The 24,617-nt window shown below is 42.0% G+C and overlaps 1 protein-coding gene across 8 annotated transcripts in view; it reads right to left on the bottom strand.

The window, feature by feature from the left end:
- APLP2 (amyloid beta precursor like protein 2) overlaps positions 1 to 24,617 on the bottom strand; it is a 48,022-nt gene that overhangs the window by 21,570 nt on the left and 1,835 nt on the right. For all 8 annotated transcript variants that reach the window (XM_075173059.1, XM_075173061.1, XM_075173053.1 and 5 more), the window contains exons 2-3: positions 3,020 to 3,193; positions 1,660 to 1,789 (exon numbers count right to left, since the gene is read on the bottom strand). In XM_075173059.1, the coding sequence (XP_075029160.1) occupies positions 1,660 to 1,789; positions 3,020 to 3,193 (304 nt within the window). The remainder of the gene's footprint in view (positions 1 to 1,659; positions 1,790 to 3,019; positions 3,194 to 24,617) is intronic.

Here is a 24,617-nt window from a genome sequence, read left to right as displayed (position 1 = left end):
GAACTGTCAGCAGTTTGTCTTTTCACACCTCACCAGGCTCAGCCCTGCTCTCATCATCCTATTGTTACCTTTATTTTACAGTTCAGTGAGAGCGCTAATGGGTTCTCCTCTTCTCCCCTCTTCACCTTTGAAATACAAAAGAGCTTTCATTGGGGGGGGGGCAGGAGAAGGTTAAACATGGTATGACAGCAAGATCCTACCTCAAGATAGCTTGTGCATTAAGGTAGCAAGGAAGACACAAGCAGGAATGGGAACAAAAAAACCATGCTTCGACTATAATCAAAGAGTCATACGCACCCCAGAGGAACACATCGTCCATTTACAACAAGCAACTTGTGGGCTACTAAAGACAACAAAAAGGTATTTTATACACGTATGGACTACTGACTTGCAACTCGAATCTGAAAACCAAAGCTGCCTTTGGCAGGCTCGGCCAAACAAGTCAAGAACGCTGTGAAAGACACTAATTAAAAACTTTTAACAGATAGTTTAATGCTTATCAAATTTTAGGGCAGTGTCACTAAAATCAGCTTATTTTTCTGCTGGAGAATAGGCTTGGGGGAGGATTATTTCTAAAAGAGATGACTCCTTATAAATCCAGAGATCTTGCTTTCATCCTTATTTCCATTAGAAGTTCTCAGTATAATCAGCTGGGCTGGGTTGCTTCTCAAACCTGAATTTCCACATCTATAAAGAGATGCGTCTTTCTCCCAGGATGTATCCACACCAAATTTCGTTTATTATGAAGTGCTTTATGATCGTCTGGCAGAGGGTATTACATACAGGAGAATACTACCCATACAGTTCTGCAGATTCGCTTGTGTTCTCCTATGTCAAACCACATGCTAACCTGAGATACGGATACAAATTATGAAAACTGGTTCCCACTGAATGCTCCCAGCAATCACTCTCCAAGATCGTGCAAGACTTCTTGCAAAGCAAGTCTTTTCCAGTGGATAACTGAAAAGAGATTCAGCCAGCTGAGACTAAGCTTACTACTAAGAACACGAGCGGTGCAGCTCGGTGTCAGGCACAACCGTCAGGTCAAAAGCCACAAGGTAAACAAGCTAAACGTGTTGCCTGATGCAAGTGGGTGGATAGATTCTGGAAAGCACCACGAAATCCATCACAGTTTATCTCATATTCTTTCACAGTTCAAAGTGGGTACATGGGATACAGCTGCAAGAAGCGGGGCCTCTTTGAAACAGCAAAGTTTAAATATAGTCATTGAAATAGAATGGGGATCTCTTGCCAAGACCAAAGCAGGAAGCCTGAACACACTGAGCATTTAAGTCTCCAAGGCAACAAAATATTAAAGCTCCACGAAAATAGCATCAGTGTATTAAATCCCAATGTCTTTGTGATACTCAAATACAATAGCCTTCAGGTTTTTATGGCAGTTGCAGAGAGAATGGGGATTTCTTTTTCACGCCAGGCACCATTATTCCACCACAGCTGTTATCAAGCTGTCGATCCGCTCGAGAAAGGCAGAGTTCCATCTTGTGGAAATAAAAACGTTCAAGTGGAAGCTGGATGTGGAAATGGCAACCTGATATGAGAGAAGCCTTATAAACTCAGTCATTCCCTCTGTAAGAGGCCAGGAGGCAATCCTTTGCTCCTCCCACAAGAATGCACGCACACTTCACACCACGCACTCACCCAGGCACTTGTAGGGCACGACAATGTGAGTGTGGTCCTTGCACTGTTTCTTCCCTCTCTTGCACCAGCTGTCGATGCTGACAGGTTGATTGGCTTCCACGACGTTCGTAATCTGAAGGTCTGGATACATCTGTTTAACAAGACACAGAGATAAGTTTCTCTCCAGAAAGGACAAAGAATGTGCAAAGTGGCTCCTAACCAGAAGGAGCGAGGCTGATTCTCTACAGAAAAACAAGTTCAAATTTGCACGCGGACACACATTCTCTTCTGGATCAAGCTTACAACAGCTGAAGACATAAAAAAGCCCCCGGCTGTTTGTCACACAGGGCTTGAGAAATGGAATGTGTCACCACTTCTTTGTGGCAGGAGAAAGCCAGGTCAGGGGCAAGAGCCTTCATCGGCACTAAGCTGAGGTGTTTGGTTTTGCATGCTAGCGGAGCAGAAGTATTTATCTGTGCTATTCTGTCTGGTGCAGCACGATACCCTCTGGAAGAGGGCAATCGCCAACAAATAGGGTTTAGTAACATCTCCAGGCTCTCTCGTCACTTGTCAAGCTAATATGCACCTACCTCCTCAGGTTTCCTTATGCCTGCTCCATTTATGATGTATTAATATGATCCCTACGTCCTGCTTGAGTTCTCAAGTCCAGACACTGACCTATACTTAGGCTTCCGCTACGTGAACCAAATGTAGCGCCGGTTATATCAGCCTTGGAAAACAGTTTTAAACATTTTCCAGTCCAGACAGGGCTCTATCACTTTCCCGATTAAAAAAACACATTCCTTGTGGTATTTTACGTGCCTGTCACCTCAGAGGAGCAATTAAAGACACTTATCAAGGCCAACACGCGACAGTGTATCTGGAGCACACTGAAAGCAGATTATGTTTTTTACAATGAAGCATGTAAAAAAGCCTAAAAATACTGTCAACATTTTGCTGAAAATATTTTTCTAATATTCTGGCTGATCTGAACACGTCACCGAGAACAACACAGCCACATCCTAATTAGAATAGGTGTCAGGTTCCGTTTTGCACAGACACAGAGCAGATGCTGCTCAACTGGCTCAGAGGCAGAACGTTTGAAGAAACCCCTGCAAAGACAGACACAGATACCTCTCTGACTTACAGACCAAGGACTTTCTGTGGCAGCGTAAGCTGATCTAAATCAGAGGCAGCTCCTAAATCCCACTGCAGCATCCTCCCTGCTCTTCCTGGGCAGTAACACAGCAAGACAGTTCAGGGAACCAAGCTAGTCAAACGCAAGTTAGTCTCCTGCAGGGTTAATTTGCTACTGACCAGCTAAATCGGAATCCAATTCCTCAGCAGCAGTGAAGATTCGAGATGACACAGAAAAACTCACCTCCTGGCAGTACTGCAGAATCTCTTCCTTTCTTCCAAAGCAGCTCTTGGTCCCGGAAGTGTCAGGTTCCCATTTCCCAGTCTGGATATTCACATGCATATTTAGCTTCCCGCAGAACATGGCAATTTGAGGCTCTGCCACCGCAAACCCTGTCCCAGCATTGGCTGCGAGCGCCTGTGAAGACAAACAGAAACAAAACGTGTTGATTGCTTTATCTGATCGAAAGCAGAGCTACTCAAAGAACCAGAAACCCTCTGGCATCTTCTCAGAGAGCTCCTGCTTAATCCAGATACCAGTGGAGTCCTGCAAACTTATTTCGTAACCATATTCCTTAAAGCTGGTGAGCCCACACTAAGTTTTCACCAGCCAGGTGTTTGTTTTTCCAAACTCTGTTTTTATTATTGCAACAACAGCTTACCAAAACCAAGAGTAATTCACACTTAAAGGTTGCACCCACAAAGGCTAAAACAGATGTCTGAAAACCTTAAACCAATATTTGAAGATAAATAATACTAATAATAAACTAATACTAATAACTTTTGGCAGAAACACCTCTGTGAGGTTACACACAAAGCAGGTATTGCTACTACTACTAAGATAACTACTTCCAATACCATGAAGCCTGCTCGAAGTTTGAAGCCCTGTGTTTCTCCCAAAATCTTCAAATATTTGGGATAGAAACACCCAAGCTTCTTGCCCAAATATACAAGGAAAGATGACTTCTGCGGAATCAGAAGAACGTAGCTGTTGCAACCAACTTCTCAAAGCCTGTTGTCTCTCATTCAGTGCACTCCTGTGGGTATTTGTACTGCCTGGTTTCTGATGCGTATTCTGTGCACTTCCCACCCTGCCCCGACAGACAAAAACCCGACAACTCAGACCCACATTCAGGTCAAACTGCAGACTGATCAATGAAAACAAGGTCAGGTTCCCTTTCTGAAATCTTGCTGCTGACCAAAAGAAGAAAAAGGGGATTAAATTAAATTGCAGAGTTGCGGTTTTTCTGAAAAGACTGAGTGAATGCCAGGAGCTGAACATCCTCTCCTACATAACTCCTAGCTGTTCGAAAAAGAAAAAGAGAAAAAAAGAAGAGGTATGAGGCAAAACAACAGATGAACTCCTAAATCGAAAGCTCTTTAAGGTGTTTAGGGGAATGAAATCCATTTCAACTACTTCAGACAAGGCAGATTAGAAACAGCAATACAGAGAGGCTTCAGGGCACCACCGCCCCTAAGCTTCTTTTTTTCCTGGCAGGCACCACTACCCCAGGCCAACTGTTCTGCCTTCATGTTTAACTTTTCATGCACTCAAAAATGCATACATTACTGTGGGCACTGTTCATTCCCTATTGTCTGCAGATCCCCATCAACTTGTATCAACACGTGTAATGCTTAAAGCAAATAAAGAAGCAAAGAAGAATTCAACTGGACAACCCGAGTGCAGCTCCTAGTCGCTAGATATTAGGAAAAAATTAACTCCGTTGTAATTAGCTCATTTCTCCCCCTCCCCATTTACACATAAAATCACTGCCTGGAGATAAGACATTTCAACATTCAAGTCAAGGATTGTTTAGTGCTGAACACATGGCTAGTGCTTGGGGGATAAGACCAACCTGCGACACAAAAGCATAAATTCACGTCTTAACTTCAGAAAAATTACCCCTTGAGTTTTAAGAACTATCCAACTGCACATCACTTAAGAGAAACAGTCTTATACAAGTGGCTTCTATTTACTCTAACCCTTTCACCCAACAGATGCTCACGAGAGCAAGTTTTAGCACAGATCACAAAGTAATGAAATATTGAACTATATATAACAGATACTGGCATGTTCCGGTTACAAAAGGCTTCCAAGTTCATATATACTTTCAAGTTTAGCGTAGGTACATTTGTTGTACTCTCCGCCCTAATGGAGAGAAGACAGTCACGCACTTCAGGTATAGGAGGACTTCTGATGAATACGCTGAGGCTGGGTAACAGGGTGCGATAACGTTGTTCTTTCAGAAATCAAACAATTTAATAAACATGTGAGTCTAACAAGTGCTGACTGATACCCCTCAGCAAAACCTGCGCTCTTGCGCTGCCTTCCTCCCTGCCGTATCGTTTCAGAAGGAAAAGGCAAACGTGGAATGATCCTTCGTAACTCTACAAACACACACGTGCAGACTTTGTAAGAGGGCCTTTTTATCTCTCTCCAAACAAACACTCCTTTGGTACCAACAACTGCTTTCCAGAGAGCACAAGACTTGACATGTTAAAGGAAACAATCCACAACACAGTTTTGTTTTATGACAACACTACAACTACATCCAAGATTCAAACTGAACTCCGAAAAGAACAAAAAGAAACGCAAGATCGAGTATGCACAAAGCATTAACCCTTGCAAGAAGAATACAGTGCATCAAAAGAGAACAAAATGTACGTGTTATGAACGGTTTGGAGATCATTAGCACTGCCTATGCTTGAAATCTGTCTTCTTCAAAGCAAACTTAACAAGCATGCAGCAAAATAAGGTAACTGCATAGGCAGGAGAGGTGCAGGCTCCATCCCGAGAGGCAGAAACATCCACCAGTAATCCATTCATAACAGCTCTTGCATGAGCAAAACCCCTGTTCAAACACATACCAACCTCCTGAAATCACGACCACCCCCTATTTACATACTGATGCAAGCCGGTGTTTATTTTTGCTGTCTCTCCGGCCTGACACCTCGGCACTGTGGCAAAGGTATCATTCCTCCTCCGTGGATTGCTCAAATAGTTTGCATATCAGTAGAGTGCTGTTGCCATAGCTACCAGAACATGCTAAGCCCCAATTCACAGCTGAACAAACGAGACTAATTACTTGCTTGATTTCATCACTTTTAATCAAATGGAAGAAATCTTTTCTTGAATTGCACTGTTGAGTAAGTTAATGAACTTTGATACCCACAAGTTGAATCTTTAACCCCATGACCTGCAAGATAAGATTTTTGAGTAATGGGCTTCAATTTTTCACCACTGACAATCCACTCCGGCTGCCAAACACATCAGTTACTGAATTCAGCTTTTTTATCTCATTCTACCTGTCATGAGGGAATACAGCACAGCAAATTTCATCTGTAACAGTGCAGGCCACACCTTTAACACTGCTACTTAAGTAGTGAAGAAAGTCACCTACAAGAGTTTTTTGGGACAAAGTCAGTTTCTGCTGCTCCCCACAATTGCCTTCAGTGTACCAAAAGTAAAAGCAGATCACTCAGGCTGAGGTTAGCCAGTCTACATTCAAGCATCGTTTTGCAAAAGGAGGGCTGGGGAACATGTAAGTCAGCACGAAGCTCGGGATAAAGCCATGTCCTTAGTTAAGCTCTTCAATACTTCAGAGAATTCACTCATGCCACATTGCAGAGGGATGAACAAACTGACAGCACATTTTTCTTTGGGAATTTCCCAGCCATAAATGGAAGCAGCCGCCTCTTCTAGTGCTGGGGAGCGACTATTCCACCTCTTAAATAAGCAGACTGACAGCTCGGGAGTGGCAACGTACACACAACGGAAGAGTTCACCCAGCTGTGTACGTCCTCGGCAAACATTATTGTAGTAGCTATTATCCTATTAATACATATCCCTAACATGAGAGCAAGATGAATGTTACTTGGGAAAAGACTGTTACGTCAACCATCACTTTCCTCACTGGCACTTGCATTTACAAGATGTTTCGTGATAAATTCTGCTCTGCCTTTTGGTATAATTCCGTAATCCAGTTTGCTTTCCAAGACCAAAGGAGTATTTGATTCCATAAACACATAAATCTCTGGCCAGTTAACGTCAGTTAAATTCCTCACCCTGTCATGCAGCGCCTGATTTACGGTCCCGAAACACTGGAATTCAAACCTCTAACTACTCCTCTTCTCTGACGGAAGCATCTCTGCCCAAGTATCCAGTCTTTTATTTACTACCAGCCTCTTCAACTTGTGACAGCGGGTTTGATTGGTGAGCTTTACCCATCCAGAGGCCTGGGCTCTATGCTCTAAAAAAGGGTCATGCCTTTTCTTCCTGCAAGTATCCACCATCTCAAAGGAGGGATGCAAGGCTAGAGAGATTACGGGCACGGCACAGCACAACGACGTTCTACAGGGAGGATTTTTTGCGAATTTAAGTCGTTTCTGCTCTCTAGTGTTCCTCTACTTCAATGCTGGGAACAACAATGTATAGGAATTCCTATCAGCTTATGTAAAATAAGGAATATTTGACATCTACCCCCGAAACGTATGCAATACACGGCAGTTCTGGTTCAAAAAGGCATAAAAATGAAAAACACACTCATTTTCCTTGCCTTGTATTTCTGGATCTGTTAAACTTTATCACAACATAGCTTACTGAGCATGCTGTCTATCCAGGTCTCTACCGAGTGCTATTCAGGAAAGCCTTGTGGCATGCTGCTGGGGACTTCAGGATAGAAGGGCAACTGGAGTTTCTCTTTTGTGAAGCGTTGTCGTTCATTGTATTTCCTAGAAATGAGTTCCTGAGAGCTTTCCTTTATAGCACAAACGTCTGCAAAACGTCAAATTTACCTACATTCTGAATTTTCCGTGAAGTCAAACATTCCAGTAACCTTGCTCATCTGATCAGAGTAGCCAGAATATGAGTCTTTATTCCAGCACAACCAGGGTGGACGGGAGCTTAAGAGGAAGTCTTAGATTCGCTTTTCATTTATGCTAAAACGTTGTTTTCACAGCATATTGCTTCTAAAGAAAATCTAGGCATATGCAGTATAGAAAATCAGAGTCTCCCAGCTAACGCGTTTGGTGCAAACACGTCAGCTACCGGGCACGTGCACTCCCTGTTGCACAAGCACGACGAGAGATGCTGGCCCTGGTTCCAAGGCAGAAGGGCTGCAAGGCTTGAGAAGTATCGAGGGCCGGCTAGGAAAACTCATACTGCTCGTGCTTTCCATCAGGCTTCCTCTGCAGCAATACGTGAGCGGCCCTGGCCAGGTAACACCATGGAAGATTAAGTTGCTTTAAAACTGAAACTCCAGCCTCTAGAATTTATAAGTTGCTGAAAAAAAACCTCTAATTGTGAATTGCATTGACTGGGTGGCCAGAGAACAGAGATTAATAGCTGCTGAGGGCATTCACTGCCTCAAAAGAAAATGCCCAGCCTTTTGCAGGATTGTCTGCAGGTCGGATCAGATTTCCTGCTCAGAAGAGTTACAAATATTCGACAACTATTTGCTGCTACACTGACAAAATATGCCAGGCAGTGCTTTGAAAGATTACTTGCGCTGTTTGTTTTTAATTAAGCGAAGCCCCTCGAAAGTAATACCGCTTATTAAATCAGAGTGCTCATGAACCACAACCTGAGGGACTTCAGAACATGCTGTTCAGCACAGTCCTTATCCAGATAAATTACGCTTCCCACCTTTACTTAATGAAAGGAAAAAAAAAAAAAGCAGCTTTTCTGGATTAAAAAAAAAAAAAAAATATTTTCCTGTTCTATCCAGAGCGCAACACAGGGGTGTCAGCACTGCAACTCTTCCTATGTCAGTGTAATATCCACACATACGGAGGATATAGATTGAACTCTTTCAAGACCACTGAGGAATTCTGACAGTTCCTTTGATACAAAAATGAGTCTTGCTACCTTATCAGCCTTCCTGTGAGCACAACCCTTGAAAGCTGCCGCTTTTAAATGTGCGAGTATTCTAACTTTCCACCCTTTCCTTGGCTGAAAAATTGGTACGCACATTTGTGCAGGGAATTGACTGGTTCGAAGCCCAGCTGCACCCCGCGTTACTGCTGTCTACACGGCTGAAGTTCACGGGCATTTCTCCTTCCATAAGGAAAGGCCAGCCCTTGGCAAAATAAAAATAAAAAAAATCACGAAGAGATGTCGCAGTCACAAATCTGATGTGAAGCGTTAAGCTGAAGCTTTTGGAAGGAGACAGCTGCGTTGGAACTGTAGAGCTGAGCCTTCCCGGGTCTCGACGTGCTGCACAGACCTTAAACCTAATGTTCACTGCCGTGAATCTCACCTGTGAATTAATGGTTTATGGCAAGTTAGCATTCAGGAAACCAACACTTCAATTAAGTGAGGGAAGTTGGCAGAGGGACCTTATGCACGAGAACTTCTGAACAGAATACTTAAAATTCCCCTGTTTTTGGATTTATAACTTGTAAACATGAGCAGAGCTTTCAATTCGTGCTTCAAATTGTGTTTCACGCTTTGTTTTCCTTAGCTTCTCTTCCTGCTTTTATTCAGCAGATAGGTGGCTTGAACCCAGGAAGGCTAATGAATGCCTGACACAGCAGGCAGTAAATCTACAGACTAGCAGCTCATCCTAGCTTTATTGCTTTATTTTTTTTTAAATTGCTGATAATTACAATAATGCACATGGGCAGGGGTCCAAGACAGGAAGAATTATTGTCTGCAGGCAGATCTGGTGTGAGCTGATAATACCAGCCTGTGTTTGCTTTTGAATTTAAATGGCAGAAATCTCAGCAAAGCAGTCTTTGGCTTACTTTAACTTGCTGGAAGGGGTGGAGTTCTCATCTGCTCGTCCTTTATTGACTTTTGTGGTAGAGGGTTCTGCACTAGCAGAAAACTGGAAACCAATGCAGGAGCTGCAGTGCTAGCTCGGGTGCAGTTTGTATTTAGATCGCCGCTGTTTATGGCTAACATGCAGCCTCGAACACTCGGAAGTTCAGTGACAATCATCTATGTACTTTTGTATGTGCCGACAGCAGCCGTAGCGTTACAAAGAGCAAGCCTGAAGCATTCTTGCACTGCTTTTGCACCTTCCTTTGCCTTTCTACAGGGGAAAGGGGAGATTTCCAAGTACCTGTGACTCGCGGGCGGCCTTTTTGCCCTTGGAATTTGTACTAACGAGGTAGCAGATTATTTCCCCCTCCTTCTCTAGTTTATCATGCTCCATAAACCAAGCCTACGTGAGTCATTGGGCAGATAATCTGCCTGTCAGATGCCTGCACTCAGAAACTGCCACATTCAGATTGGGAAAGCAACACTGCAGTTGGTACTGGTGCATAACTGGTCTCAAGGAGCAGCGATCAAATTCAGGAAAGCCACGATTCAGCATAGTCTTGGCTTCCTGAAGTTGTTTGTGTAACATGGTTGCCTTTGGCATCCTCTTTTCTACCCCCGGAGAGACAAAGTTCAGAACAACTCAGTTGGAACATTCCCTGAACAAATGTTACTGTACCCAGAACAGCGTCCTTTAAAAAAAGATTAATCGACAGGCCTCAAGCTTTCAAAACTGAAGCTTGTGTGTAATGGCTGGGACTGGAATCATTTACCACAAAACCCACCCTAGAAATGTAAGGGCAAGAGAAGAGGTAGGCAGTACTATTATGCCATTAATAATCCTTACACAGTGCACAGGTAGGTCCAAATATACTTAATCAGACAGGCTGCTTTCCATTCGTCACAAGGGCATCAGGAACAATTTTCATGCAAAATATCAGACGGCTGCACTTTCGGCCACTTCCTTCCCCTTTCCAGCGAAACACAGCAACGGTGCTATTTAAAGTACCTTTTTTTATGGAGCGATTCTAAGTCATATTACAGCACATGAAGGCTAGACCTATTTATTACTGGGCTAAACTAAGGCACAAAGTCAAGCGACTTGCCTAAGGTCACCCGTCAGCGGGCTCAGCCCGGTTTAAACCTCAACCCCTCATCGCTCCAATCTGTGTCATCATTCTGTCTTGCACAGCAAGACTAATTACTGCTTTCCCACATGAATTATTTGGGCATCTGAACCACAGCGACTCAAGATGTCTTGTTAGCTAGCCAGTAAGTGAAAACTTCAGTGCAAGTTAATGTTTTCATGTACACTAAAAATCTACTGAAGAAAATGGCCACAGGGCAATTTTGCCTTCCTGGACAATTGGAAGGGAGATCCAAAACACAACGTAGGAAAAGCCGCTATGATTTAATAGTGTTTCACCTCTGCTTCGGCAACACATTTGACTCTCCTTTCAGATCTAACTTTCATTAGTGAGCTGACTGTTAATACGAACTATCACCGTTCATAAAGGCCTCACTGACAACAACACACATATGGAGGAGTACCGAAATATGCTATTTTGTAAGTAACTTCTCCATGTGGTTCGGTGGCAAGTCCTTTCCATGTTGAGGCAGCTTAGCTACATAAGAGTTAGTGAATATAATCACTGCGGTTACCAGGATACAGAGATTCCATAATACACAGGAAAGTACATTTACAAAATCTTTCATCGCTTCAAAACAATTTGTTCGAAGCAAAAATAACTTCTGGACTAAAACTCATCACAACTTACATACGCACACAACTTGTCCGCTAGCCTTCCTTGTGGACAAAACTGGCAGAAAGGAGACTGAGAGAATAATTTACTAACATCAGGCAGGCAAAAATACAAACCCTTACTACTGATTCAAAGTGATTCAGCATTCCAGGGTGGAACAAAACCAAACCAAACAACCTGCCCCAAAGCACCATGAATATTTGTTTTAGAGATCTTGTGAAGCTCACTGGGAGCTTCACAAAAAAGCTTGCAATGGAGAGACCACTGTAGGAACCTGTGGTTACTCGGTCTAACCATGCATCTAACCACTCGAATGACTTGAGATAAAAAGGCTGCACAGATTGTGTTTTTATCTAATGCACAACTATCCAAAAAACAACCAGGAAACCAAAGGGCATATTTTAACACAGCATCGAGAATTTGAAGCGGCAGGGAAAAACACCTGGAAAAAAAAAACCTGAAGTGGCAGGGAAAAATACCTGGAAAAAAAGATAAAGGAAAGATAACAAGTGGGAATGCAGTCTGCAATGCAGTTTGGTTTTGGTTTCAACTATTCGAGAGCTCAAGAATCCCTCCCTTTATAGATGATGTTCAGTATCACAGATCGGCTATTTATGCGCAACACAGACTGCAATTGTTTTTGAACATGGTAAAATACTCATTTGGTATCCTGAAGTCCTGCAATTAGGCCACACACGAACTTCCCTGTAACACACAGGAATAATTCAACAGGCATTGCTTTAACACTGCTGAAGCTCTGCGGGTCATGCTGATCGCTTTCTACCCCCAAATTCACAATCTTCTGGAAAAAAAAAAAACCAACAAACCCAAATTAATTGGTAATTCTGCGCTCCAAACAGTCCAGGTAAAACTTCAAATCTGGAAGAGGAAATCACGAGGTTTTTAAGTCTTGGCTTTCCAAACCATGCTAATGACCATCTTTTGGAAATAGGAAACCCACAGCTAAAATACAGGGCTGCTTTCATCTTTGCTGCTGCTCCCGGAGCTTTGCCAAGTATATGCTGAACGAGACCAAAATTAACATGTTACCAAAAAAATTATGGAACAGCCCTGCTGTTTTCAGCGTCCAAACTGAAGATAGGTTTATACTTAAAACTTTTTAAGTTCTGTCAAAAGCACAGGTTAATTCTAGAAATTACAGGTCTAGGAAAATAGTCAGCAGTTAGTAGATATTACCAAGCATGGGTAACTTAACTCTAGCTCTTATTAAACATATTTAGGAAATAATGCAAATCGGGATTTTAAACCGAAAACATCTCCCCACGCACCTTCCCACACACCTCCTCCTGTTATTTATTCTGAGAACTGCTTATGGCTTGTTATGGAGCATCTCTTACATCACTGCTCGCATGCAAAACAACATCTTTTAAGAACCTTTAATGTCTCAGGGTGCAGAAATCAGTGCTTTAAAAGAAATCTTTGCATTTGCTGTTTAAAGATTCCCTTACTGATATTGTAAGTTTATTCAGCTACAGTAAAGGATTTTTTTTTTTCTTAAATAGAAAACTTCAATGTGAACACCGCCCCAAGAAAGTTTAGCTTTCAGTTAGCTGCTCATTAGGAAAAGTCTACCACTTATGGCTAAAAAATAAATGCAAGAGAATTAACTTAGCAAAACCATCTCAAATTCCCACCAAAAAAAGGTCTTTCATTTTCCTGACCGCAGCTATTTTTAATCCCAGTAAACAGCAGTAAAACTGAAGAAAGGTTGCCAGTTTGCTTCCACTAATGCTGGCAACCTTGTGGCGAGCGAGCAAGCAAACGAGCAGGATAAAGAATGACAAACACTTCTTACTTAAGTAGCAAAGAGGCTGAAGTCTGGGAAGATGGCTCGGAGCAACACTTCTGACTTCCAAGAGTCAGATGGCGAAAGCTTTACTTGCTTGTTTTTAAGCTTGTCACCCAACAGCCAAACACCTCTCGGAAGGATCCCGGTACTATTAGCAGAATTTAGGCTCAAATCTCACAACTTCCTTCTTCCAAAGCAGAAGATAAAAGGTGGACTTCCATCTATCCCCTAGAGCTCAAATGCCTAGATTTAGCAGGCTGACAGAAGAGAGAGGTCGAATGACAAAGAGCCTTTTGAAGTACCCCTAAAGTTTTGTCAGCAGCAGGGTCATAGAAAGTGAAGGACCTCAGTTATGGCTTAATGGATTTCAATTTTTTACTCTTTAAAAGCAATCCTGACTAATTTAGTAGCATTTTATTTCTGAAGCATTAATTTATCAGCTGGGGTTTAATAGTCACAGCCTCATATCATAGCTAGGCTAGCATACTGATACTCTAATGGATGTATTAAACAGTTCCTTTAAGGGAAGCAACAGATCCCTACTTAGAATAACTGCTTAATGCTATTAGAAAATTAAGTGGTAATTTATAGCACAGACTAAAGCTGGCTAGGTTGAGATCCCCTTTACTGATTTTGGTGTTCCAGAAAGTAAAACTAGTTCAACAGAAGCTAGCCTAGAACCTCAAATATATCACGGCTATCTTTGCATCACGTTTAACTGGCTTTGTATGTTGTACAAACACCTGATTTTCATATGCTGAGCTTTATAGCTCTTCTGTCTATGGAGCTGTATCAGATTGTGTAGCATTCCACGGAAATAAAACAAAATGGAAGAACTGATGTTTATCTTTGATAAAATGAGATTTCAAGTCGTTAGCAATTTCTTCTGGGTTTCAGCGGGAAGAATGAACTCTGTGTACACTGATACCTAGTTCCTTGAGGTTTCCTTAAGCATTTTCTGGAAATTTTCAAGGTAGGGGATAGAGAGCAGCGCTTTCTTCTTTTCTGTCTACTTAGTTGAATTACAATTGAACATTAGATTGGTGGAAGAAGTTACATACAGCAGCTGCATACACCTGATGGTCAGGTCTTTGATGAGTTTTAAGAAATGTGACACTTCAGTAAGGGCTTCGAAGCACAAAACCATCAGGAGCTGAAAGCTTTATTACAAACGCGGAAGCAAGAACTGCCTGTTCTGCAACAGCGAGGGAAATTGCTCTTTGAAAAAGAGCAGGCAGAACAGTTTTAGACAATCTAGTTATGACTTAAAGAGGCAGTATACACCGAGGACTTCCATCATCTCGACAGAAATTCCTCTTCAAGGTCTCTGAAAAGGACTACCTTTTTTTTTTTTTTAAACCTTTTGTCCAGGTTGTCCATCGTAGCAGCAAAACAATTTTTTTTTTTTTCCCCCCGAAAGACTTAGTATTCTCCAGCTGGAGGAACAGTAAAGAAAAACTTCAAGATGTGTTATTTTGAACACAAGGATTCCAAACAATTCTTTATTTTCCTGTTTGGAAAAGGCTATCAGACAGGAGAAGCAGGGGACTATTTACTTTTTCTCAGAGAAGCTTTTTTGCCTGCTCAGATGCTCTTGTCCAACGCGATACCCACTTCAGTGAGAAAGAAATAAATGGTCAGCCATCACAAACAAGTTTTACTTTCCTTGACCCTACAAGCAGATACAGCAACAGAAATGCTGACTTAACATGTAAATCCCATCACTAGGACAGTGAGTGGAGGGTAGATTGATTTGTGTATTGATGCGATAGGCCACTCACCATTTTCCTAGCCATAGGCTGAGTAGTTTCAATAGAGCTTTCTCAAAGTCAAAGGATGAAAACATTGCAAAAAGTTCTAACCCCGGGGAGCGCTGGTTTTGTTTTTCACTAGTTGACTTCAGACATGGCCCACTAAGGTGTTTTTTTAATTCCGAAACATGGCTGTGTATGCATCTCAGCTGCAAATATTAACCTCGCCAGAATCTGGCAAATCACTGCTGTGGATTAGCCCTATGGAATATATTCCGATGTCTCACATCATAAAAGATCAGCACCCGAGAAGACCATGTTGAAATTATAGCTTGATGATGCAATAGCAAGAGACAGCTAAAAACCTATCTCATATCCTTATTTTAGACATCTTAAAAAAAAAAAAATCATTGAGAGCCCAAACGAGCTCCTTAACAGACTACATCTTAATTATCTTTGAGGCTGCCTATCCCTGCACAGTCCCCAGCTAGCCTACATAGCAGTGATACCAGTACTAAATGAATTTGTGTTATGAGGCTAGGAACACTTAGAAGACTCCGACAATATTGCACTGAGAATTTTTGTATCTGATTGTAATACCAGTTTGAGGAGGAAAACAGGTTAGGTAACTGGCACAAAATGAATTCATGTGCGTCAAGGCTGTGTGGCAATTCTAAAGCCTGGACAGCAAAGACTAACTATCCAGTCACACGATTCCATTAGAGGTTGTCTATATTTTCATAGTTATACCTATTAATTAAAAGGGATGCGAATATTAGCCCACAGAATAACAAGAACAGTTCTCTGCTTTGGGGCCACTATTTGTTCCCGAAGTTAATTCTCACCACTACAGGAAGTATCCTAACAAATATTGCTAAGCACACGATTTTAAGTTTCACTCAGGAGCCAAGGTGTTGCAGAGGGGACCAGCTATCCCTTCATATACAAGACAGAAAATGGAAAGCAAGAAAGCGTGTCTGCAGACAATAGGCCAAGTGTTTCTATACGCAAACTCAGCCCCAGTTTCATCTTTCTGCCATATGAGCCTTTGAAATTTGGCTCGAGCTAAAAGATGTTCACATCCTGGTGCATTCCAACAGATTGTACCACTCCAGCATGTTCAGTCTGTCTGTATCTTTATTTTGTGCTTTACATGACATGTGGTGTATTTTGCAGCTTAATGACTATTTTAATCCTCTTCATCACTCAAGAACGTCATCCTAGATGTGATGTAGATACATATTGTTAGATGGATGCTGCTCAGAGATGTATTTGAAGAGATATTCCAAAGCACAAAAGTCATTCCAAGGCAAATATTACAAAACAAAAAACTCTGCTTTACTTGATCTGGAGCATTTAAAGCTAGCTGCTATAAACAGTAAAAATGTACCAGCCCGCTGTTACGGCACGAGAAGCAGCTTACAGGCAGGTCAGTAGCATCCTCTTAAAAAAGAAAAAAATTACGAATAACTATGTAAGTGGCAATGCATCTCAAAGTCAACACCAGGGAAATAGCTGCTGAAAGTTTAGATACAAACAGCTGTGCACATTAAGCCCATCTTAGACAGTTAACTTTGCTGCCAGCTGTGGCTAAATGTTTATTATGCCCTCAGTTATAGGATCAAAATAAATTTAATAATCACAGACTATTAAATAAAATAACAGAACAGTATGAGTAAAGCAATCAGCCACTTACATAATGGGGAATAACAATTTAACTTTTTGCAAAAGTCTTTAAAGGTGGTGACAGGAAACATGAAAAGCCAAATTGAAACCAAGGACAGCAAGGCAAATGAAGTCAAGTCATCTTTGCTTTTGCCTGAAGCAAAAGGCCATTTAGAGTCTTAGAAAGCAGTGCTCCTACTTCTTCTCTTCTACAGTATAGATGAAGCTTGCAGCCCAAAGTTTTGTGGGCGTCTTCATAATATTCTTCTCTGGAGCAGCCACTTTAGCTGTTTGCATACACACGACTAAAGAGTATGACATCGGCCATTTCAGAACAGTAATGCTCTTGAAATACATCAGCATCTATTACAAAAGGACTACAATGATGCATTCTAATCAGTGCCCAGCAATCGAAGAGGGAATTAACATGCTATAGATGCACTGTGGAAAACCTCCCATACGGTTATACTTTGAAAAGCATTCTTCTCATCACACTAATTCCCACATGAAGCAAGTTGCAAAAGCTTGCTCAATATAATTGAGCGCAACAAATCCTTCCAAACCTAGGAATTTCAGCCTCAACTTCAAAATGCCTTTTGTCTGTATTGCGGATTTGACATTTAAGCAAATTTGAAAGAAGATTTCCTGCCATCTTAACAGCCCCGCTACATTAGGAATCCAGCTCTTCTCATTAGTCTTCCTTGGAGCCACCGTTGCTGAGCGAAGGACCTGGTGGACAGGGAGAGAAGGCAAAAGGACTTCGAGGTGACCAGCCGGTCAACATTTATTTCTTTGCCTCTTAACCTGAGAAACGAAGACATTCTGAAGCAAGATGCAAGCATTTAAAATGAAGGATTAATTTATCTAAAACACTATGCATAAAACACAGTACTATGGATTCAAACGTAGGTAATAGATTTCAGCTCTTGTGATTAGCGTAAGTTCTTATTCGCCAACTCAAATATATACGTGCATACAATGAAAAGACCAATAAACCCAGAAGCATTAAGCACGTAGCCAGAAGGTGAGGGACCCAAGCAAATCACAAGCTGTGATTCAGACCATAAAGCCAGCTGCGGACAACGCAGGGATACAGCAGTGCAAAATATTACATTGCATCAAGCCTGCACTCTGGCAGGCCATTCATCTCCTGCCTTTGTTATTGCTAAATTGCTTCCGAGAAAGCGGCTGTTGCCCTAAACAGAATATCCACATACTGACTAGCTTTGTTGCAGAGCAAGTATTGATGCAATTTGAACAAGACAGCATTTATCAGGAGTGACGGGGGCAGGAACACTTTTTTCCCTGTTTTTAAAGCCTCCAGTGTGTCTCTTTTGCTGTGACACGATGCTCTGCCCCAGGCCCAAGCTTCACACATCCAACAAGAACACCCTAACTTCATTCCGCGACCCCCTTCGAGAATTCACTCGGCCTCTTCCGGGGTCTGGCTCTTGCCCGGGTAAGGCCGCAGCACCGCGTACATTCGTGTCCGAAGGCTGAGCTCTAACACACCAATACATCGCAAACACAAAACCCCAACTTTTTTTGGCTGGCTACCAAGAAAAAAAACCTTCTCCACTGCTTGACGTTTCCAGCGCTGAGGCTACGAGGCTCTACTTAAAGACTCTGGAAATGAAGCAGTTATTTGAAACCCTGCAACTCAAACTACTTAGAGGCACTTCATCTTGTTCCAACAGTCAAATGGGAACTGCGAGCATCCTGCTCCATTCAAGACTAATAACTGGTTTCCACGATAACGTGCACCCTCAACAATTTCTCAGTTTCCCTTTTTTCTGACAGGCAGCAACATTTAAGTACGCGCATGAGCACTGCCACACTCTACACTTGAGAATCAATCTTTGACCAAGACCGTTACGCAGGCTAACGTGCTTAGCTTGGATCCTGACACTGTTTCATTCTTTAGGGTTTCTAAACGCGTATGTGATCTTGCTGCGTAAAACGAAACAGACATCAAATTCAATGTCTTCAGCAAGAGCTTTGATAAATTATGCAGAGAAAGACTCACGTTCAAATGCAGATATACTCACTGGGAACTCAAACCACAGGTTTGAATCAACATTTTGCATTTAATCTTTTGAGAGGAATACTTAGCAGATTAAAGCAAATCTGCCCCTCTCTATTTCAGGCCACAATTATTGTAAGACTACCAGCGTAAGAAGTCAACCAGCGTTTGGTATTAGTGAATTATACGAATTCATGCAGATTCCTCTAGGACCGTTTTTGGCACGTTACTAGTCCAATATGAATGGGAAAAGATTAAACACCGATAAAAAACCCTACTACTTAACTTAGACCTGGCAACGTGTCGTGCCAAGTCCAAAACCATATAGAGAATTTGGTGATTAAAAGCTTTACGCTGGAGGTTACCATACGGTCTAAGCAGAGACCAGCTTCTGTTGTGAATATGCAATCCAAATCCGCTTGAAATCTAACATGAGTGCATAATGTTGATTCTAACAGATGGTATCGGCAAGATTTTTCTTTTTGTTGCTGTCACTTCACACTACGCAGTGACGTCATAACTATCGGGATTCATCAACCCAAAATCCAAAAGAAAAGGGACAAAGCTTTCGGCAGGGAGCTGGAGCTAAACGTAACGTAAGAGCCTTTAAAGAAAAACCCCAAGATTAAAAATGTAAATGTTTGGCTTTTGATTTAAGCATCTCAGTACTGAAGTTAGCATAGGGCAACTCCTGGAAAATACCAAGTATTTACCAAACCGCTGTTTCATCTTTGCAACAACATCATCAGAAGACGATTTTTGAGGTCTCCTCACCGACTATTTTGGTGCTTTGAGGTGGCAGATTAAAGAACTCAAGCACAGCAGCTGCGTGAGAAAATGCAAGCCCCTGTTATAGTAGAGTTAACAGAACAATAAAACTCTCTCTACTCCAAGAATTAAAAAACCCAAACCGCTGACCAACACCTCAGAACATATCAGACATTTGAAAATATAACCTAAGCAGCACATGTCTGTCGGAGGAAAAAAGACCTAAATGAGTAAGGGAACTTTCAAGGTTAAACATTATTTTTATTTAAACATGAAGTCGTCAGTAAGGAGATTTCTTAAATGGAAACCTCACTAAGTATCAACCTACTGTTACAGTAAGGAGAAACCAGGGCCCCAGCCATCTCTCTGTGCTTGTGTGTCTGTCTCTGTCCTTGACCTGAATCAAAAGACACTTTTGACTGTTGTAATTTTGTTAGAGAGAAGCTTACTGTATGAAATTACTTAAATGCATCCCTGTCACTGAGCCAAGGCCTGGAATCCGAGTGCTGAAGCACAGTTACCATCCACGCTGCCCCTTTGCATGATACCACGTATTAGTCACATCGTACATAGTCCAGGTGAACCGTAGCGCTACCGATGACTCAGTGCCTTACCCCAGAGCTAAGACACACGAAGCTCTACCGAGACAACTGGGAAAGAAGAGTCAGCTCCCACCTTCTGTGGGTTTTTGGGGTTTTTTTCAGGCTACATCTAAATTATAATGGCCATTTCTAAGCCTTTCATATTTGGTGACTTGAAAAACTTGAACTCAGTCATCACTTCATAATGATTTTCAGTTAGTCTCAAAACACAGAAAAGCCACCCGAGCCAAACAATTATCGATTTCGTCTCCTCTGTAAACTTCTCTGAAGCTCAGGCACTGCATGGAGTAACAACTTCAGATCCCGCTTCATAAACCAAAGGGCTTGTCTAGCCACAGCAATCTGCCGTACTGCCCACCTGTACAGGACATCCTAGTAGTTGAAATAACCGGTGAAATTTTCAAAGGTTTAGAGGAGGAATCCCCCAGAAAGGCAACCTGCAAAGAGTAATTTAAACTCTGTAGCCAGACACTGTTCAGGAGGCTTGAAAACTAAGACTTCCCCCGAAAGACGTTACTGCAAGGCCTGACATAGTCATCTTTAGGAAAAATCTGCAGGGGAAAAAAACCACCTCAAGTGAAGCCATCACCCTCGCAGTCAGCACGCCAACAGCACGGTAGCCCAACAGCAGCAGCAGCCGCCCTCACAGACTATTGTGCCGGTTTGGCCAGGAGAGATCAAGTCTCGATCTCTAAAACAGATGAAGAAATACATACATACACGTTCAGGAATCGGGTCTGCCTGTAACAGAAAACAGACGACTTTCTGGACCATGTCTCATCCATCAGTTCTCTCCCTTACGAAACACAGAGAACAAACATGTGATTCGACTTTCTGTTGTCACCAAACGGAAAGCGGAATAAAACATCAAATGCCACGAAGAGCGGCAACATTTGACTCTGCACACTAGTTAAGAGGGACTAGCACGCTGCTAAAGAGACACACCAAAATGAACGTCTGCAATGTATAAATTTGTACAAGAACACAAGTGTGGCTGACAGCATGAAACATGACAACAAAGCATTATAACTACATTTAAAATATATACGGGTTGGTCTCTCAAAAATAACAAACGCATTCTTTTCCCCCACCGGCTATATAGAAAACATCCGCTGCGATACTTCAAAATGAAGTGCTAGTAAGCAGCTCAGCCGCATGCTTTTCTGATCAGGTGGACACCCGATTACATAAAGCCAAGCAGGCTATGTTTTGCTGCTAGAAAGATTGGTTTAACACCATTTGCAGAACATTAGTACTTTGATCATTCAAAGTTGGAACGTAAACTTTTACAAATGCACAAACCCAATCAGACTGTGGAGCAAGCATTAGAACTTATCGACCATTTAAACGCCATGCTAGAAGGTGAATTTGACTTCTATCTTCTTTTGTACGGGGATTTTCCATGTCCTCGCATGAGGTAATAGACCTTAGAGAAAGCGCAGTCAGAAATATACATTTAACTCCAACTGAGAAGGCAGATGGGGGTGAAGGTAGTAAATCTAGTGCTGAACAAGTTAAAAAAACCAGAAAGTCTTACCCACATGCAAGATCTACATGTGGACTACATCCCGGCTTACAGTTGCAGGGATTCATAAATTAAAAGAAGTGCAAATCTAACGTTAAGAAATTACCCTAAAAAAACCCAGCCAAACTCTTTTTCCCAAAAATGCACATTTCCTTGTGCACCGCCTCTCAGAAGTTAAAGTTCATTTCAAGGAAAAAGCTGAAGATGAAAATATCGCAATGGAAATTACAAAATTAATATAGTCAAAGTGCCCTAAGGACTCCATTTAAGGTAAACAGTAAGATAAAACCCATGATAGGATATGCCATTTGCCCGTGACGAACTCGCTGCTAGTAGAGAAAGCCCATTACGCGTGCAGACAACACTCTTGGAGAAAAAAGGGGCTATCTTCCAAGTTCAAGTACCCTTCCGAATTAGAAGCCTTAACAGAATGGTTTCTAGGCCACTGCAAGTACTTGAAGCATCCCAATTAAGAGCGAGCATCATTCTAAATTAACAACATGTTTCAGAGGTGCTGACTGCATGAACTAAAAATCAATGACACTAAGTTTTACTGCACATAAGTAGCATGAGAGCAAGCAAGCATCTGAAGGATTACATCAATTTAGAAAACCTAAGTAGTTAACGAGAAGAGTCTGAAATGCCAAAGTGTAGAAACAGGGGTAAAGCCTTTGTTATTCGAACAAGAAAGAGAGAGTGTATTTCTCTTGTATTTTCAACTGAAGAACAAGGTTACGATTTAAGTACATTTGTAGAAGCAGATGCTGCAGTCAAAATAACTTATGTTTACAAGATTGAGTCCAGACGCCTCCAAAAGACACACACATAGGAAAAAAGCAAAGGCAGAATTTTTACAAGCAACATCTAGAGAGAAGCATAACTGGTATATAGAACACAGACAGTGCATTAATCCTTCCTTGCACTATAAGGTGCCGAAGGAGGAGCAGTATGTACTAATAAAGCTCACATCCAGCCAAAGCCACCTACAGAATAGGTTTTGAATAACTCTCAGGCGATGCAACGAACATATTAAAAAAATCATTTAATCCCTGGTAGAGATATTAATGCCTAAATAACATTCAAGAGAGGTCATAAATATTTCACCTGTGAAACAAGGAGAGCTGAAGGCTAAAGAGCAGAGCTTACCTTCATGTGGCATTCTACAACGCAGCAGAAATTCCAGAGCCTCTCTGCCCTATCAGATGTCCATCTGATTTGCTTTATTTCCTTATACATATCTCTGCTTCAGAGAAGCTTTTGTTGAGGCTCAGGCATAGCATATAATCACTTTCACGTGAAAGAGTATTTCCTAACACTTGCTGGGAAGTGAAGTTTTAGGAACTGAAAGCAAACTAAAGGCCACAGGCTCAAGGCTGGAATTTTACTGAGCTGTTTCTACTCAGGACTTCAACACAGAAGTGGAAATTTCCCCTAGGTGGAGTTCTTTGTTCAATGCAGCAGGCAATTAGAAGTCCCCAAGGTCTGCAGAAATGGCACAAGACTGATATTTTTGTCGGTGAGAATTTAAGCATACAATACAAAAATAATAACATGAAATGCACAGTCCTGCTGTAAAAAACACTGGTTTTTCTCACCTCAAATCCTCGCCATTTGAAACAGCCGGGTAACAGACATAAGCATTCAAGATAGCTTTGGAAAAAGACCACTAAAACCAAATGTGATTAAAAAAAGCAATATCAAGTCTGCATCGCCTCAGATTTGATTATACAAAAAGGTCAAGTGATAAAAAAGAAACTTTGCATCTTTAGAGGCCTTGAGGGCACAGCCGAAGTAGTTTATCATTGGAATACAAACCAAATTAGAATAGATTTATTTTCTTTTTCCAGTTGGCATCAGTGTTCTATTTCAAGTTCTCGGGGACTTCACAACCAAAACACAGAAGTCACCGAATTCAGACACAACCCTAAGACACATATTACTATGAAGAGAAAAACATTGATTGCTAGGTATCAATGATTTCTCCAAGCTCTTCTATTTAAATCCATTTGGAAGAGAGATTGTCAAAGGTTATCTGCCATCAACACATGATGATCTGAAAGGGAGACTGACTGTCACCGACAACAAGCTCTTGGGAACGCCCTATTCAAAGGTTCATCTACCGATAATTAAAAAAAAAAATCTGCCACTCCCCTTCCTCCGTGCAGGAAAGAAAGAAAAACAAATTGTAGTCAATAAGAAGATTACCGGGTGTTCTAGGGACAGGGACTGGTAGCTAAGATAATCAAGCAAAAGAAAATCCACCTAATGGGACCGTGCCAATCCAACTAAACTAATAATTGCAGACATTGCTACGCATTTTCCTTAACTCCAGTACACTTTCAAACGTCATCTTTATTCTTTAAAAAAAAAAATCTATCGCTTGCCTATTTTTCATCACACTACCTGATACCATTCAGTAACGATCACAGTATAAAAAACAAGTAACCATTTCACTTCCTAAGCTCTGCATCAAGATACTGTTCTTGAGAAAATCTGGCAGCAATGAAGACGCGAGAGCTGCAGCCCCCCACAGACAAGACAATGGGAGAGGATGCAGCAAAAATCAGAATTAAAATGTCACAGTTGACATTTTGTGTCAGAGATTAAGGTGGCTGTCGTGCCTTCAGAGGATGCAAATTCTGCTGCGGGAACGGCTGAAGAGGTCAAAGAGGCACCGAGGACAGCCCGGTGCACTAACATAACCCCACGCTAGTACCGATTCCTGTCAGTGAAGCCTAGACCGCTGCAGCTTAGGAACGAACCCCCAGCCTGTAAAACCAACCCGATTGTGACCCTCTGAAGAAGAATGAGGCAGAAACGGTTTCACTTTAATCCTTTTCAGAGAGGTCAACACCCCCATTCTCTGGAGTTGCCAGCCCCTCCTGGGGTGCCGAGGTGTGCCAAACCCTTTGCCAGCCCTGTGACTGGCGAATCCTGGGATCTGCTTCATCAGATGGAGACAAGGCTTCGGAATAAAATTACAGCTAGATTTGTTTTCCGACTTGGCATTTCGTAGCACATGTCCATAAGCAGCAGCTTCCAGAGGGGATGTGCATAGCAGCCGAATTTGTCTCGGATACGGCAGAGGAAGTGACCTACAGCTGGAGGAGTTTCCAAACAGGTGCAAGAGATCAGATTCAGCGCGGCCACCGCCGAGCAGCCAGGACAGTCC

Source organism: Calonectris borealis, chromosome 24 (genome assembly GCF_964195595.1).
Source record: "Calonectris borealis chromosome 24, bCalBor7.hap1.2, whole genome shotgun sequence".
Taxonomy (NCBI): Eukaryota; Metazoa; Chordata; class Aves; order Procellariiformes; family Procellariidae; genus Calonectris; species Calonectris borealis.
This window is presented reverse-complemented; position numbering and strand designations above follow the sequence as displayed.